Here is an 18,731-nt window from a genome sequence, read left to right on the forward strand (position 1 = left end):
TTTTTCTTTTTTCTTTTTTTTTTTGAGACGGAGTCTCACTCTGTCACCCGTGCTGGAGTGCAGTGGCCAGATCTCAGCTCACTGCAAGCTCTGCCTCCCAGGTTTACGCCATTCTCCTGCCTCAGCCTCCCAAGTAGCTAGGACTACAGGTGCCCGCCACCTCGCCTGGCTAGTTTTTTGTATTTTTTAGTAGAGACGGGGTTTCACCGTGTTAGCCAGGATGGTCTCAATCTCCTGACCTCGTGATCCGCCCATCTCGGCCTCCCAAAGTGCTGGGACTACAGGCAAGACTGTGGTTCTTATCTGAAGAGGAAATTTGGACACATGTAGGGGAAGGTAACGTGAAGACACAGGAAGAATATGGCCATCTACAAGCCAAGGAGAAAAGCCTGGAACACATCCTTCCTCCACAGCTCTCAGAAGGAGCCAACCCTGCTCAACCCTGTTGTCACCTTGGTTTTGGACTTCAAAACTCCAGAACTATGAGAAAATAAATTCCTGTTGTTTAAGCAGCCCAGTCTGTAATACTTTGTTACAGCAGCCGTAGAAAACTCATACACTCCACAAATGTTAGTTTCCTGATAGCCACACAATTCTATTTTTTTAATGGCCAGCTTTTAACTGCTATGCAATTTGATGTAATGTAAATCATCTTGTTCTAAATTTAAAGGACAATGGAGTATTCTGATGTTCATATGCAAGAAAGAAGAAAGGCAGCCTGGCCAACATGGTGAAACCCTCTCTCTACTAAAAATACAAAAAATTATCCAGGTATGGTGGTGCACACCTATAGTCCCAGCTACTTGGGAGGCTGAGGCATGAGAATCACTTGAACCCAAAAAGGTAGAGGTTGCAGTGAGCCAAGGTCATGCCACTGAACTCCAGCCTGGACAACAGAGTGAGACTCTTTTTCCAAAAAAAAAAAAAAAAGAGAAGAAAGGAAACTTGAGACTCAAAATCACCTTGATCCAGTGGCACATTGATTCTGCCTATAGCACTAGTGCCTAAGCATCAGTTCATTGCATGCGAGTAAATGAAACTTGGTGTATTCTTGTTCAACACTGCCAAGCAGCACTCAGCGTGACAACTTGGGAAGAGAGGGGCCACTGTGTGGATTTTTCATCCCATCTTTTAAAACACAAGAGGAATATATGGGAGCTTACATAAAGAGTTTACATAAAATGGAAAATAGGAATACCAAAGCCTCTGTTGACAAAAAGAGTAAAACTCTGTAAAATACTTGAAGAGATTTATTCTAAGGCAAATATGAGTAACCAATGGCCTATGACACAGCCCTCAGGAGATCCTGAGAACATGTGCCCAAGGTGGCTGGGACACAGTCTAGTTTTATACATTTTAAGGAGACATGAGATATCAATCAAATACATGTAAGCATACATTGTTCTGGTTCAGAAAGGCAGGATAGCTCAAAGTGGGGGCTTCCTGGTTATAGGTAGGTGTAAAAATTTTCTGATTGTCAATTGGTTGAAAAAGTTATTATCAATAGAAAGAAATGTTTGGACTATGATAAGGGGCTGTGGAGACCAAAGTTTTATCATACAGATGAAGCCTCCAGGTAGCAGGCTTCAGAGAGAACAGATTGTAAATGGTTTTTATTAGACTTAAGGTCTGTGTTGATGTTAAATGCTGGTCAGCTTTTCCTGAATTCAAAAAGGGAGGAGGACATAATGAGGCATGTCCAACCCTCCCTTCCCGGCATGGCCTGAACCAGTTTTTCAGGTTAACTTTGGAACACCCTGACTGAGAGGAGAGGTCCATTCAGATGGTTAAGGGGTCTTAGAATTATATTTTTGGTTTACACCTCTCTGCAAGAGAACTTTTTATTTTACAAAGATACACCTATTAAGTAAAATTTTCTATTATAAGCAAAACTAAAACCAAACGAGATCAAATCAAATAAACAACAATCAAATATACAAACACATTAAACAACCATAATCTAGCCCAGTTTACTGTGAGCTGCTTGAGATCTGAAATTGTCTTAATCATCTTAGCAAAGCTACTGCCTAGAGCACAGTACCTAGCATGCGCTTGGCATCCAAGAACTTTGTTGTTTATGAAAAACATAAAGAAAATATTTGTTCAGTTCAAATTAGCATCATATTTTTACCCTAAAGACAGGAACATGGATATAAAATAGAGGTAAACTTTATTAAGACAAGCTAAAACAAGTTTAACTGTAAACCAAAACAACAGCAAATCAGTGCATTGACAATTTCAGTCACAAATGGGAAACAAATAATGCCAGATACATAGCAAGCGGGGCATCAAGTTAAATTGCTGTGAGAAATTGCCACCATTCTAAACAAATCACAGAAAGGTAGTGAATTCATGAGCCTACAGGTTCTACTGGGAAGTACGAAGGTGAAGTGAACAAAGTATTTCCTAAAAAGCCATTAATGATCCCATATGCCAACACTGTGACAGAAAAATAACATGTATAGCTACTCAGACCAAAATTTAAAAAGGGTCTCTGAAGCCAGTGCCACACATTGACACACACATTCTTCGGACAAAAACTACACTGTAGTGGGTGATAGAAGTCAGAGGCTGGCAGACTGGACTGTCCACATGAAACACAATGACACCTTGTTTGTCCAACTTCACACTTGGGCTATGGAGCAAGGGAGACAAACTCTGCTTCTGGAAGAAAAGGATAATGCTTTAGGGAGGAACACCTGATTCCCTTGCCTCAACTTTGCAAAAGCTTCTTCTCACAAGAAGGGTGGATGAGAACTAACCTAGTTCTATTAGGCTGGTGCAAAAGTAACTGTGGTTTTTCCCATTGAAAGTAATGGCAAAAACTGCAATTACTTTTGCACCAGCCTAATAGTTACTCAAGTTGGACCAAAAAAGACTTAACCATGAAATGGGCATTCTTTGCAAACTGTTAAAGGTGACACCACTTTCGACGGCTTGGACTTGAAAGTTTTCTTCTTTCTGTAACTTGCTTTTCACTTTTTATTGCAGAATGCTAACAGAAAATATCAACGCATGAGCAAAAAGAAACCTCAGGCTTTGGATGCACTGAACATTCCCCACCTCTTCTTTCCCAGTTCACATAAAAATCCTGGTGAAGACAGACAAAAGGGAAAGAATCCCGAGCTGCACTGGGGTTGAAAGAAGAATCATGGTTGACCAGGGTTTTGGTAGATTTTAGGAATGTGGGAAGCAGATGGGATAGCAATAATTCATAAAGAAAAGTTAGGGGGAGTGACAGCTTGACCTGAAGGAGTAGAAGGAGTCAAGAAGAGCTTTCCTTCTGAAGCAGAAGGGGCAGTGAAGGGGAGGGGAGGAGGAGGTCTGGGTCTCTCAACACTCACCCTCACCTCTGCTGGGAAATGAAGCTTCTTAGGTGGTGTTGATGCTAGATTGAGGTCCCCACACCTTAAACTGAAGCTGTCCAGTGACTACGTCCCATTTGCATTCACACAGCAAGTTCAGGAAACAGACATGCTTGGTGGAAGAGGAATTCCATGCCCGTTCCCACACTGACCAACTGAACTGTCCTGTCGACATATGGATAGCCAAGGATGACCAGACTTTTGAAGAAAACACAAACAGCACACGCACACACAAAAAGGAAGACCAGGAGTTTTAAAAACTGAAAAATTGACCAGGCACAGTGGCTCATGCCTGTAATTCCAGCACTTCGGGAGGCAGAGGTGGGCGGATCACCTGAGGTCAGGAGTTAAAGACCAGCCTGGCCAACATGGCGAAACCCTGTCTCTACTAAAAATACAAAAATTAGCTGGGCATGGTAGTGGGCACCTGTAATCCTAGCTACTCGGGAGGCTGAGGCAGGAGACTCACTTGAACCTGGGAGGAGGAGGTTGCAGTGAGCCGAGATCGTGCCAGCCTGGGCAACAGAGCGAGACTCCATCTAAAAACAAACAACAAAAACAACAAAAAAACCCTGAAAAACTGAACTAGAAAGAAACAGAGTAACCCAGGAAACAGAAGAGAATAAAAAAAAATCTTCATTAGTATTCTTAGATTAAGAAGATAGCCTGGGCCCAATGGTTCATGCCTGTAATCCCAACACTTTGGGAAGCCGAGGCGGAAGGATCACTTGAGCCCACGAGTTCAAGACCAGCCTGGGTAACATAGTAAGATTATGTCTTTATATAAAAATAAATAAATAAACAAATAAAGTACAAAATTTTTTTCAAAAAGGAAGATATGCATCTATTGAAGGAAAAACATTAAAAAGAATAAGCAACCATGGGAAAAAAGAGCACTTAAAAAACAAGAACATTTTCTTGGAAATAAAGGTGTGATTACCAAGACACAAGTTTATTAGAAGGGCAGGAAAACAAAAGTATTTCCTAAATTGTAGAGCAAAAATTCAAATATTTTTTTAAAAGGTGAAACTAGTTAAAGGACATAGAGGATTATGATGGAATCCCAGGTAAAGAAAACAGAGGAAATGAATATGGAGGAAAATACAGAAGAAATTTTCAGAATCAAAGCTCAGTTGTCAGATTGATAAAGGCCTCTGAACATGAAGGTAAATTTTTTAAAGGCCTACTACTAAATATAGCCTTGTCAGAGGTGTTCCAACCAGAGCAACTCCATCTTGAAGAGGTGCTGAGTAAAATGAGGCTGAAACCTCCTGGGCTGCAGAACAGGATGCGGTAAAGAAGCTGGCCAAAACCCACCAAAACCAAAGTGACAATGAGAGTGACCTCTGGTCATCCTCGCTGCTCATTATACACTAATTATAATGTATTAGCTATAATGTATTAGCTAAAAGACACTCCCACCAATGCCATGACAGTTTACAAGTGCCATGCCAACATCTGGAAGTTACACAATATGGTCTAAAAAAGGAGGAACTCTCAGCTGCAGGAATTGCCTGCCCCTTTCCTGAAAAACTCATGAATAATCCACCCCCTATTTAGCAGATATTCAAGAATTAACATTAAAAATACCCAATCAGCAGCCCCTGGGGCTGCTCTGTCTATGGAGTAGCCATGCTTTTGTTTCTTTATTTCTGTAATAAACTTGCTTTCACTGTACTTTATGGACTCACACTAAATTATTTCTTGAGCAAGATCCAAGAACCCTCTCTAGGGGTCTGGATTGGAACCCCTTTCCAGTAATAGTCTTAATGAAATTTCTGGACATCTAAAATGAAGAGAAAGTATAAAAATCTTACAAATAATGAAAAGTTTGTGATAAGAAGATAAGAAATTGTATAGGGATTTGCCTGTTCCTCAATAACACTGGATGCCAGTAGAGAAGGAAACTGTGCCTTTGTAATTCAGAAGGAAATATTTCGGAACCAAGAATTCCACACCCATTCGAATCACCCAACAAGCCTGAAGACAAGGAATCAGAAAATTCACCTTTTACACACTTTTCCTTAAAAATTACCTGAAAATCTTCAAAGTAATTCAAGAAAAGGGGAGATATGGAAACCAGGAATCAGTATATCCAACCTCATTATCCCAGAATGACATCTCTACTGCAGGCTTAGCAAGCAGCTATGAAAAATGAAAGCGAAAGTCAGCAGATTCTCCTCCCACAAAGAATCTCCGCAAGTAGAGCTGATTCTATTCAATAGAAAGTGTGATGAAGAAGCTAGAACTCTTCATGATATGGTAAAGAAGGCACATATTTCTTTTCTCAACCTATTTTAAAAAGAGCTAATTGGAAAAATGTCAGGAGAAACGAGAAATTTTACAAGACAATAATGGTCTAAATATGTGGCAAACTAAAATAAGGCATGCTTTTGAGTCCTATTGGAATGAAGAAAACTCACTTGACCTTGACACTTGGAAATTGCTTCTCTGAGAATTAATTTGAATAACACTAACTTGCACTCCAAGTTAGTGCTATAAATTTCTCTGAAGTTCTCTTCTCGCTAATAGTTTCTACAGAGAAGAATATTTCCATAATTTTACCCTGCGACGGTTCTACATTTTAGACTTAACCTATAGAGAAAGCATGGAAGACCTAATCAGAGTTACAGAGTCTGTGTAAAGATAATAATACAGCTGGTAGACATCTGGAGGAGGCAGAGAGAGAGCACTTAGGGCCTCTAAGTTTCTTCTTCAGCCTGTAGAGAAGAGATGTCAGGCTGGGTGCGGTGGCTCACACCTGTAATCCCAGCTCTGTGGGAGGCCATGGTGGGAGGTTAGCCTCAGACCAGCCTGGGCAACATGGTAAAACACCGACTCTACAAGAAATTTAAAAATTAGCCATGGACAGTGGTGCATGCCTATAGTCCCAGTCACCCTGAAGGCTGAGGCAGGAAGATTGCCTGAGCCCAGGAAATCGAGGCTACAGTGACCTGTGTTCTTGCCACTGCACTCCAGCTCCTGTGAGATCCTGCCTCTAAAAAAAAAAAAAAAGGAATAGCTAAAACACGTAAAATAAAACATGTAAAATTAAATATATTATTTGAATTGACATTTATTACTGACAAAACTCAGGAGGTGAGAAGTTTACAGGAACTAAATTATTCATTTCTTATATAGTTGAGAGTCAAGTGATACTGTCAAAAATTACAAATCACTACAAACTTATAGTTTAGGATTTTAGAGGTAACCACCAAAAACTAAAGATAGATAAGTTTAAAATCACTGGCTCTAAAGAATGAGCTGGGAGAGATAGAAGATATTTACTTTCCATTTAATACTTCATCATTTCCGCCCCCAAAATTAATCTTTTAATGATAAAAATAGCAAAATGATGGTAATGTCTTAAATGAGAAATTTAAATGTAATGCCAAAAACCAAAAATCAATTACAATTACAAATTTTAAAACACCAAAACCAGCGAGGCGTGGTGGCTCACTCCTGTAATCCCAGTGCTGTGGGAAGCTGAGGCAGGAAGATTGCCTGAGGCCAGGAGTTCAAGACCAACTTAAACAACAGAGGGAGACCTCACTTCTACAAAAAATTTTAAAAATTGGCTGGGTGTGGTGGCATACATGAGTAGTTGCAGCTACTTGGGATGTTGAAGTTGGGAGGATCATCTGAGCACAGGAACTTGAGGCGGCAGTTAGCTAACATTGTGCTACTGCACTCCAGCCTGGGTGACAGAGAGACCCTGTCTCTAAAAATAAATAAAGAAACCCCAAACCCATTAAATACAAACTTGATATCCAGGTCTTCCCAACTTCAGATCAATTTCTCCTTTAACAGAGTGGAGAGTGACGGAAAATTTTGTTCTTTGGGGACACATAGACTTGGACTTGAATTCCAAGTTTAGCACTTACTAATAAAGTGATCTTTGGCTCAATTCACCAATCTCTCCCAAGCCTCAATTTCATCAATCACAAAAGAGTGGTAAAATTGAGCGTGAGGCATTATTATGACAATTTTTTAATAGACAATGTGTATTAAAACACATTGATAAGATAAGAATATAGTAAAACCTGAAATGAGATAAAAGAGATTAAAATACTGCTATGTGCCAGGCACATATTAAGCATTCAGCAAGCTGTTAGTTGTTATCATTACTATCCCGCTCTTCTGGGTATAGAGCTGGCTACTGAACAATAAAATCAAATTTAATAGCATTATGTTTCTAGGCTACCACAATGAAGCAATCAATAATTGGATCTCCTTTGTGCCTCCTGGAGCCGTGATTCTCAGGCTTTCATATCCATGTGAATCACCTGGGGTTCTAGTTATAAGTGCACATTCTGATTCAGGGAATCTGGATGGGCCCCAAGGCTCTGCATGTCCAAGGAGCTCCCAGGCAATGTGGAGGCTGCATTCTAGGGACCACACTGTGACAGTCAAGGCCCTTGAAGATAGAATGGGCTCTTGACATCAGGTGATCCACCCGCCTCGGCCTCCCAAAGTGCTGAAGTTACAGGCATGAGCCACCTCGACCAGTCTGGCCAACATGGTGAAACCCTGTCTCTACTAAAAATACAAAAACATTAGCTGGGCATAGTAGTGGGAGCCTGTAATCCCATCTACTCGAGAGGCTGAGGCAGGAGAAACGCTTGAACCCGGGAGGTGGAGGTTGCAGTGAGCCAAGATCATGCCTCTGCACTCCAGCCTGGATGACAAAGTGAGACTCCGTCTCAAAAAAAATTAATAAAAATAAATAAAAAATAAAAAAGAATGGGCTGGCAATGGTATTTACAGATGGGAGATGTTCGTAGTAAAAATGTGTAAACCCAAACGATTTCTTATTTACATCTATCTTGCTCTTTTACATTTAGAAATGATGTGAGATAATAAATGAGTGCAGATAGAGTAGATGCATCTTCTGTAAGAGGTCAGTGTGGTCCAACAGCTCTTGTCCCACTGTACCCGCAGGGATCTGTCCTTTGGTTTGCTGATGCAGTCACCATGTGAACAGCTGGGCACAGTTTATGTCCACCCCTTCCTCTTTGGGCCCCTGCTTGATCCCATGCCTTGGTCACATGCATGGGGTAGGGAATCTTTCAAACTATTTTATTCTGAAGCAATGTCGCCTCTTTGACAATTGCGCATGAGGGTATTTTCACAAGTATTACACTGTCACAGTAAGTCTGACTCAACTACAATGTTTAGGGTGGTATTTTAAATATTTCGTGTCTATAATTCCTTGGGAAAAATATGAGCAATGTCCCAAAAATTACATATGCAATGTGAACCAGCAATCCCACTTCTAGGAATCTACCCTCAAGATACCCATTTTGTGGTGGGCAGAAAGATGGAGCCCAACAGATGTCCACATCTTAATCCCCATATCCTGTGAATATGTTACTTTACATGGCAAAGGGATTAATAGATATGATTAAATTAAGGCCCTTGAAATGGGGGAAATTATCCTGAATTAATCATGTTGGCTTAATATAAGGCTCCCTTAAAGTGAAAGAGAGAGGCAAAAAGGTCAAAATAACGTGATATGGGAAGGTCTCAACCATTGTGGCTGGTGCTGAAGATGGAGGAAGGGGCCACAAGCCAAGTAATGCGACAGGCCTCACAAGGGCTCGCAAAGCAAGGGCTTCCTTCCTAGGACCTTAGAAAGGGATGCAGCCCTGCAGACACCTTGACTGTAGCCTGGTGAGACCCATTTCAGGCTTCTGACCTCCAGAACGAATGTGTCTTTCACAAATTGAAATAGCATATGCAAAAGGCCATCACTGTGGTTTCTCTTGAAACGGCTAAAGATCAGAAACAACCCAGATGTCCATCAGTAGGGGACTCATTGAATAAATACAGTAGCATACTCTGTACTTACAAAAAAGAATGAGGAAAATTTCTGTGTCTAATGTGGGCTGACCTTCAGAACATATTTTCAAGTGGAAAACAAAGCAATGTGTAGACAAGGTGTACAGTATGCTACCTTTTATGTAGGAAAAAAGAACTATATTCTTATTTGGTAAAGAGAAACATGGTAAAGATAGGCCAGAAATAAATTAATAAAAATCGTTACTTATACTGTACGGGAAGAAGGAGCTAGAGAAGGCAAGTAAAACTTCATTGAACATTTTTAGATATAATTTTGATGCTTGGACCATGCAAATGTTTTACAGATTCAAGAAATAATATTTAATTTTAAAATAATTTACAATAAAATTAAAATATCTGTATTTACTAGTTTTCTGCCTATGATCTGTATTCTAAAACCCTCTCTAGACTCTTACTTTGCTCCTAATGGAATTCTATCTCAATGAAAAACAAATACCCAAGATCAAGAAACTGCTTCCTGACAGAACTGTCAAAATTGGAGCTTGAAGATGGGTTAGAAGTGAAAATTTCTGCTGATTTCACTGTTCCTTAAATAATATTCTGACATTACAGACCCGGTAAACGACTTAACAAAACAAATAATTACAGACCAACTCATCTCATAGAGTTGGCAACAGCACCATCTGGTGGGAAAAACCTATAACTTTAAAATTGCAGTACTTATATTTTCTTTTTTAAGGGGTGAAATTCTTTGACATGCGAGAGTAGCAATCAGAAACAGTTGGTTAATAAGACATTATTAACTCCTATGTGAAATAAGCCTACTCTTAACACAAAATATTGATGGATTATATTTTAAAAGTGCACACAGCTTGCACAAATTACTGAATCTTAATGCAACAAGAAGAAATTTTGACAAAATTTATTTTGGTATCAATTACATACATGCCAAAACCATGCGATAGGTCATGCTTGTAATCCCAACATTTTGGGAGGCCAAGGTGAGAGGATTGCTTGAGCCCAGGAGTTCGAGACTAACCTGGGCAACATGGCCAAACCCTGTCTCTACAAACAATTTAAAAATTAGCTGGGCCTGTGGTCCCAGCTACTTGGGAGACTGAGATGGGAGGATCACTTGGAAGTTAGAGACTGCAGTGAGCCGTGATTGTACCACTGCACTCCAGCCTGGGCAACAGAGTGAGACCCATTATTTTTATAATGAATCTTATAAAAATACAGCCTGTTTTAATTTAAAAAAAAAAAGAAAAAAACAGCAAGGTTGAATTATAAGACTGTCTCTGATTATCTGTATTCCTAAAATTGAGAGGACAGAAGCCACCATGGGCCTAAAGTCATTGAGTAAAATGCACCTTATTTGTTTTTCATCCTTTCTCTACCAGTATTGGCAAAAGAATGAAATCATTTATTTGCCCAATGCTTATCAAAAATAGGAGATTTTCTCTTTCCTTTAAGATTAATATTTACATGCTAGACTGAACCAGAGAACTGAGGCAATTAGGCAATCTGGGGTAAACATAACTTAGGTTTTAAAATCTTAAAATAACCATCATAAAAATACCATTTAGATAATTGCTTCAATTGCTCCAACACCCAAGTGGCTGTCAGATGAATCAATTCAATTCAAAAGAAATTTATTGAGCATGTACTAGGTGCCTTGCACTGCCCTGATTTAGGTAGAGGGAGGGGTAGTGGAGCTGCCTAAGAGATAGGGAAGCTTCTTCAAAATTAATGAAAGAGGGCTGGGCATGGCGGCTCACACCTGTAATCCCAGCACTTCGGGAGGCCAAGGCAGGCAGATGATTAGAGGTCAGGAGTTTGAGACTAGCCTGGCCAACATGGTGAAACCCTGCCTGTACTAAAAATATAAAATTTAGCTGGGTGTGGTGGTGCTCACCTGTAATTCTAGCTACTCAGGAGGCTCAGGCAGGAGAATCGCTTGAACCCAGAAGGCGGAGGTTGCAGTGAGCCAAGATCATGCCACTGAACTCCAGCCTGAGCGACAAAGTGAGACGCCATCACAAAAACAAACAAAAACCTGAGAGCTTTGCATTTAACTATCATATTTAAAAGTGGCTGCTAGTGGCATTGAGTGTGGGGGCATGTGGCTAAAGGAAATGTCCTGGGGTCCTAAGGATGGAGAAGAAATAACAAATGAAATCTGAATGTAGAGACGCAAGGATGAAGATGAACAAAAGTGGGGGAAAACAGACACACATAAGGATAAACGAAACCAGGAGGCTAATAAAAAGGGAGGAAGAAAAGTTGTGGAAATCCACATGCACTTTCTCCTAAACTGAAGCAGAGGCCACAGACATGGACTTTCCTCTTCAGCTAACGCTGAGTTCTAAGTGAGGTTACATTCAGGAATTACCGTCTCTCCTTGCATCTGCTATCACCTTAGCTGCAGACTTGCTCATCACATGCACAATGTAGAGAGGACAGTTCACAGCGCTGGCTATGGTGATGGCTCTCAGCGTGGCCTCTGCCTCCACTGCCTCTGGGCGGCACAACTCGTGACCCTCAGGGCCTGTTATTCCCAGAGCCAACATCTTCTTTGCTCCCTAAAAAGATAGCAGGAATGTGCATATGTGCAAGGAAGGTTTACTAATGACAGATATCATTATTTTATCATAAATTAAATGAAATGCCAGGCTTTTGATCTGTTAGGTATAGGGGTGTGTGTGCACGTGTGTGTGTGCATGTGTGTGTGTGTGCGTGAACATGTTTGTGTGGGTGTATATATACAACATGTATATTTGGTAAAAATAAATTTGATATTCTAATCATATAAGTTAATTTTCCATATGCATATTTTACCATCACTTTTTTTTTATTGAAAAGGGGAAAAAGCAAGCACAGGCAACCAAAGCAAAAATGGACAAATGGGATCACATCAAGCTAAAAAGCTTCCGCATAGCAGAGGAAACAATCAACAAAGTGAAGAAACAACCCATGAAATGGGAAAAAATATTTGCAAACTACCCATCTGACAAGGGATTAATAACCAGAATATATACAAAACTAAAACAACTCTACAGGAAAAAAAATTAATAATCTGATTTTAAAATGGGCAAAAGATTTGAATAGAGATTTCTCCAAAGAAGACATACAAACGGCAAACAGGCATAGAAAAGGTGCTCAACATCACTGATCATCAGAGAAATGCAAATCAAAACTACAATGAAATATCATCTCACCCCAGTTAAAATGGCTTATATTAAAAAGACAAGCAATAACAAGTGCTGGTAAGGACTGGAGAAAAGGAAACCTATGTATACTGCTGGTGGGAATGTAAATTAGTACAACTGCTATGGAGAATAGTTTGGAAGTTCTTCAAAAAACTAAAAATAGAGCCTACCATATGATCCAGCAATCCCACTGCTGGACATACATGCAAAAGAAAGGAGATCAGTATATCGAAGAGATATACCTGCGTTGCCATGTTTGTTGCTGCACTGTTCACTACAGCCAAGATGTGGAAGCAACCTAATTTGGAATTTGGAACCTGATTTGGGATCAACAGATGAATAGATAAAGAAAATGTGGTACATATACACAAGGGAGTACTATTCTGCCATAAAAAGAAGGAGATCCAGTCATTTGCAACAACATGGATGGAACTGGAGGTCATTATGTATGTGAAATAAGCCAGACACAGAAAAACAAACATCACATGTTCTCACTTATTTGTGGGATCTAAAAATTAAAACAATTAAACTCATGGAGATACAGAATAGAAGTATGGTTACCAGAGGCTGGGAAGGTTAGTGGGGAGGGATGGCTGTGGGGAGAGGGGGAAGGTGGGGATGGTTCGTGTGTTTAAAAAAAAGAGTTAGAAAGAATGAATAAGATCTAGTACTGGATAACACAACAGGGGCACTATAATCAATAACTGCACCTTTTGGCCAGGCGCATGGCTCACACCTGTAATCCCAGCACTTTTGGAGGTGGAGGCGGGCAGATCACAAGGTCAGGAGATTGAGACCATCTTGGCTAACACGGTGAAAACCCGTCTCTACTAAAAATACAAAAAAGTAGCTGGGAGTGGTGGTGGGCACCTGTAGTCCCAGCTACTCAGGAGGATGAGGCAGGAGAATGGCGTGAACCTGGGAGGCGGAGCTGACAGTGAGCAGAGATCACGTCACTGCACTCCAGCCTAGGCAACAGAGCGAGACTCCGTCTCAAAAAATAATAATAATAAAAAATAAAAAATAATTGTACCTTTTAAAATAACTAAAAGAGTATAATTGGATTGTTTGTAACACAAAGGGTAAATGCTTGAGGGGATGGATCCCCAATTTTCCATGATGTGATTCTTATGCATTGCAAGCTTGTATCAAAATATCTCATGTACCTCATAAATATATACATCTACTAGGTACCCCACAAAAATAAAAAAAAATTAAAAAATTAAAGGTGAAAAAGATATGAAGTTATTTCTAATCACAATCTTTGAAAAGCAAAGATTGTTTAAGATTTAATATTGATTCTGACAAACAAAATAAAAATACTATGGATCCTTGTTGAAGTGACTCCCTGTCATACTATGTAATCAGTTTTACTTTTCTTATGGAATAATCCTCTGCACTTGCGCCCCAACCCAACCCACTAAATGGTATTGGACCTGTTATCTTTCTTCTTCAAAATGTTATTTCTTCCTTACAAAAAGGGCATGAAGTCCAGACTCAGAGTGGTAAAAAGACTTCCTGATGTCATGAAACTATAAAGCAGAAGAGTCCAATTTAAACCCTGGTCTGTTTTTTGTTTTGTTTTGTTTTTACAGCTCACGCTCTCTTCTCATTATTCCTCTCTGCCTTGTGGCCACTGAGCCTCAATCTCACTCACTTTAATGGGAGCTGAGCCTAGGGAGTTTAAAAAAAAAGTCAGCTAATATAAAGGGCAAGAGACAGCTCTTTAAATCTTGCAGACGGTGTACCCTTCAGGCATTAACAATGGGACTAACATGATAAATAAATATCATCTAGATTCTTCCAGAGTACATTTTAATATCCAGTTTCTGAAAACAGCAGGGCTTTAAACAGCTACCTAATACACTGCTTAAGTCATCAGATGACACTGATGTTGTCCACGCTTTGGTATTCTGAACCAGCAGCCTGAGCTTCTGAAAAACAACAAAGCCAAAACTGTGCTGGAGGACACAAAGAAAAGTATCTGTGTTTTCATAACAGCACATGTTTGAGATCTAAGAGCTGGTTTGCAAGGGGAAATCCTCATTCTAGTGCACATACCACCTGCATAAAGCTGAGAGCAGGCACTCGAGTAAATGGAGTCGGGAGTTTCTGAGTCACAGAAAATCCGTTTCTGAGCCACAGAAAATCCATTTCTGGATTTCTCATCTTCCAATGCATTAAGTGAGTTTACCTATGTAGTCCCAATCATCTTCACCTTAAGTTATGGCTGCTGTCATTTCTGTAGAAGCTTTGGAATGCAAATGCGTACCTCTGCAATTAAGTCTCCATTTTCTGCATGGACCTGGGCAATTGCTCCAATTTCCTTGCATTGAGAGAAGGCTGCGTACAGCTCCAGGTCTCTCACCATGTACAGATCTTTATAGGCCATAAACATCTTGAAAGAGTTAACACCTTTATCTTGCACAAGGATTTTCATTTCTTCTTTAACCTAAAAGGAAGCAGCAACCATAACAACAATATGTTACTCTAATTTAAATGATAATTTCAACATTCTCTAAAACGTTGCATTTGGAAGAGAACTAAGTAAAATAAGCACAACAGTTTAGTTCCACAAAAATGCAATCAAGGCCTTGATCTTTCTCCAAGGTTATACCCCATTTCATCTGATAAACTACTGCTGCTCTCATACTTTTAAATCATGAAAAAGTGAATAGCTTTTGCCAAAATACTTTATTTCTGTACTTGGATATAAAATGTTCTGCATCTATCTCCCAATTCTAGGAAATTATTCTAGAAAATGACCTTGAAGCCATGTTGGCCGCAACAGAAGCAATCATGGATCCAGCAGGAATGAACATTAATGTGAGGTAAAGATTCAGGTTCAAATCTGAAAGCCATGGGTGGAGTTCTTAGAAGGAGGAAGTAGAAGATGCAGATGGACCCAGGCATGCCCGAGAAAGCACAAGCTCAGGGTTTAGCTGTAGTGCCAGCCCTGGCGGGCATGGGACCCATTGGCAGCTCCTAGGAGGTGAGAGCTGGAGACTCGACTCTGGACCTGTTGGAAGCTCAGAGGCCTTCAGGGGTGCCAGGGGTCAGGGGCAAGTTAATATCAAAGCTATCTCAATAATTGTTCCTTTTTTTCTTTTTTTCTTTTCTTTTGTTTTTGAGACAGAGTCTTGCTCTGTTGCCTAGGCTGGAGTGCAGTGGCATAATCCTGTTTCACTGCAACCTCTCCTCCCAGGTTCAAGTGATTCTCCTGCCTCAGTCTCCTGAGTAGCTGAGATTACAGGCATGCACCACCATGCCCAGCTAATTTTTGTATTTTTAATAGGGATAGGGTTTTGCTATGTTGGCCAGGCTGGTCTTGAATTCCTGACCTCAAGTGATCCGCCCACCTTGGCCTCCCAAAGTGCTGGAATTACAGGCGTGAGCCACCGCCCCCGGCCTCAATAATTGCTTTTGTAGGTCAGATTCAAGTCTCAATAAGGATCAAAAATTTGAAAGGAAAAACTCATAGATTTGACCAAATAAGACTGTTTGAACTTCTATATGTTAAAACACACCCACACCCACCCACCCACACATACACACACAATGAAAAATGTAACAAGCATAGAATTATTGCTCTTAGCTAATAAAAGTTCTTTCAACTTGATAAGAAAAACATGTTGAAAAATGTCGCCAACCGTTCATGGAGTAATAAAATGACTAATAACACATGCAAGAAATAAACTTCCTACTAACTAAAAAGTGCAAAATAAAGCAGTGTAATTCTATTGAGTCAGCAAAGTTTAAGAATGATATCACACGTGAATTTACTCATTGCTATTACTGTTTATTCCCTTGGAAATGTCCCTCCCTTTTCTTGATGGTGCTTATCCCCCAGCAAAGCAGTCCTTACTTGCTGATCACCTGTCTACCCCACTAGGATTTCAGCCCCATGAGAGAAGGGGCCTTGTGAGGCTTGTCCACTGACGTGTCCTGGAACAGTGCCTGGTGCATAGCGTCCACTCAATAACTATTTATTGAATAAATTAATTACTACTTAATTAAGATAGAAAAAAGCACCAAAATATTGAGAGTGGACAAGCGATGGAATGTGCTCCAAGTTAGGTTAAGTGACAACAGCAAGGGACAGAACATGGGACAGTGCACCTCATTTTTTCCCCCAACAGTTTCTAATTTTTTTACAATGAGTACATTAGTTTTATAGTCAGAAAAAAAATGCTTGAAACATTGTTAGCATATTCACATGATGGGCTTCCAAAGGGGAATATGATCTGCATTGCTTACATGAAATATCTTTTGCTCTCTGAGTAGAAGAGCCCTCATTAATCATCCCTGCCATCCACATCCATGCAAGAGTCTCATTATACAACTTGCAAGGATGTTAGCTTCAGCCTTGCTCCTCCAAAAGTGTGGCACCTGAACCGGCAGCATCAGTGTCACCTGGTTGCTTGCTAGAAAGGCAGAATCTCAGGTCCCATCTGCCCCTAACCTACTGCTATGGGTTGACTTGCGTGACCCCAAAATTCATATGTTGAAGTCCTAACCCCTTGTTTGGAAATAGAGTCCTTGCAGATGTAACTAAGATGAGGACACGAGCATGTGGGCTTTATCCAGTGTAACTGGTGCCCTTATATCAAGTGGAAACTGGGATGCAGACCTCCCACGGGGAGAACATCATATGAAGATGAAGGCAGAGACTGGGGTGATGCTTCAACAAGACAAGGAATGCCAAAGGTTGTCAGCAAACTACCAGAAGTTAGGAGAGAGGAACGGAACAGGTTCTCCCTCAGAGCCCTCAGGAGGAACCAACCCTGCTGACACCTAAATCTCAGGCTTCTGGCCTCCACAAGTGGGACACCGTCGATGTCTGTTGTTTAAGCCATTCTGTTTTTCGTACATTCTGTTTGCTAGGGTTACAGCAGCCCTAGCAAATGAATAACCCCCCTGAACAGAATCTGCAATCTGCATTTTAGCAAGGTTTACCAGGTGACTCTTTGCATACTAAAGTGTGAGAAGCACTGGTAAGGACAAACACCATCACCTTTGCTCCATCTTTAAAATAGGAGAATAGGAAAATGAAGAGAGGGAAGGAAGGGAGGGAGGAAAGAGAAGAAGACAGAAGGAAGAGAGGAAGGGAGGCAGGGAGGGAGGGAGGTAAAAGAAGAGAAGGGAGGGGACAGGAGGGAAGGGAAGGAAAGGAGGAATGATCCTAAAAGCATAAGAGTTCAGATGCATCACTAAAAAGGCATAAGAAAAACTAACTTTAGCTGTGGACTATAAACCTTGCTATTATGTTTGCTGAACTACCTGTTAAAGATTGATATTTGTTTTTGATTAACTTATGGTCTAAAGCCCGAGTTTGTGGGGGACGTGAGACTATGTCCTAATGGTGAACTCTTTCTGGTAAAAAGATTGCTGAATTAAGTGCAATGTGGAAAAACATGTTGCAATTTAAATTCCAAGTAAAAATTTCTTCCAAAATTCACACACAAATTTATGTGGGAGGAAATCAACATATTTTAACATCTCTCAAACTGTCTTTTCTATCTAAATCATGTTATTTCTGCCATGGCCTGGGTAAGTAGTGGGCATGGAAGGTTGCTTTAAGCTCTATTATGAAATGGTTTGACCAGGTAGTAACATTAGCAGAGCAGGAAGATCATTCGGTCGAGATACCGCTAGGAGAAGACTCTGGAAACAGTCCAGGTCTGTCCCTTCCTCTCTAAAGAAGGCTCATGAGTGGGAAGGCAGTCTTCTAGTTCTAGAGAATTCTAAATTTAGAATTTCCTTGATTTTTTTTTGAGAAATTAAACATTTTTTATTGAAGTTCTAACCTGTGGGAAAATACTGTTTAAAAGATTCTGGGGATATTGAATTTAAGAAAAACAGAAATCAGTATATTAAACATTACACTTAAAGCATTGATGATGCATCAATTAAATATTAAGAGAAGCTGTTTTGAATGAGTGTAAGATTTATCCTATTGTCTTTATACGATTTTTTAATTTAGTTTTTAAAATTGATAATACTTCGCATAATTAAAAATTCAAAAGATACAAAAGAATATGCAATGAAAAGTCTTCCTGCCAATTCTGTCCTCCAGTTATCTAGGAAGCAATCAATGTCACCAGTTTCTTGCTCTTGTGCGGAGTGAGGACAAGAGGACAATGGGAACACATTGAAATTCAGGTGCTTTACCTGGTCACTCCACCACGTCACTGCCACGTGAAGGCTGTAGTCACAGCAAACTTTGGGATCAGCCCAGCTTCGCCAAGTCTCGAAGGCCTCAATGAGGGAGCCACCTTTCTGAGGAACGGCGAAATCAATAATCATGGTGGTGCCTCCTGCGAGAGCAGCCTGGAATCATAAGAGGTTTTCAACA

The 18,731-nt window shown here is 40.3% G+C and overlaps 1 protein-coding gene across 1 annotated transcript in view; it reads right to left on the reverse strand.

The window, feature by feature from the left end:
• Window positions 1–18,731, reverse strand: part of DPYS (dihydropyrimidinase) — an 87,037-nt gene that overhangs the window by 52,958 nt on the left and 15,348 nt on the right. The window contains exons 2-4 of the mRNA XM_023223351.1: window positions 18,548–18,706; window positions 14,649–14,828; window positions 11,560–11,749 (exon numbers count right to left, since the gene is read on the reverse strand). Of these exons, the coding sequence (XP_023079119.1) occupies window positions 11,560–11,749; window positions 14,649–14,828; window positions 18,548–18,706 (529 nt within the window). The remainder of the gene's footprint in view (window positions 1–11,559; window positions 11,750–14,648; window positions 14,829–18,547; window positions 18,707–18,731) is intronic.

The sequence above is a fragment of the Piliocolobus tephrosceles genome, chromosome 7 (genome assembly GCF_002776525.5).
Source record: "Piliocolobus tephrosceles isolate RC106 chromosome 7, ASM277652v3, whole genome shotgun sequence".
Taxonomy (NCBI): domain Eukaryota; kingdom Metazoa; phylum Chordata; class Mammalia; order Primates; family Cercopithecidae; genus Piliocolobus; species Piliocolobus tephrosceles.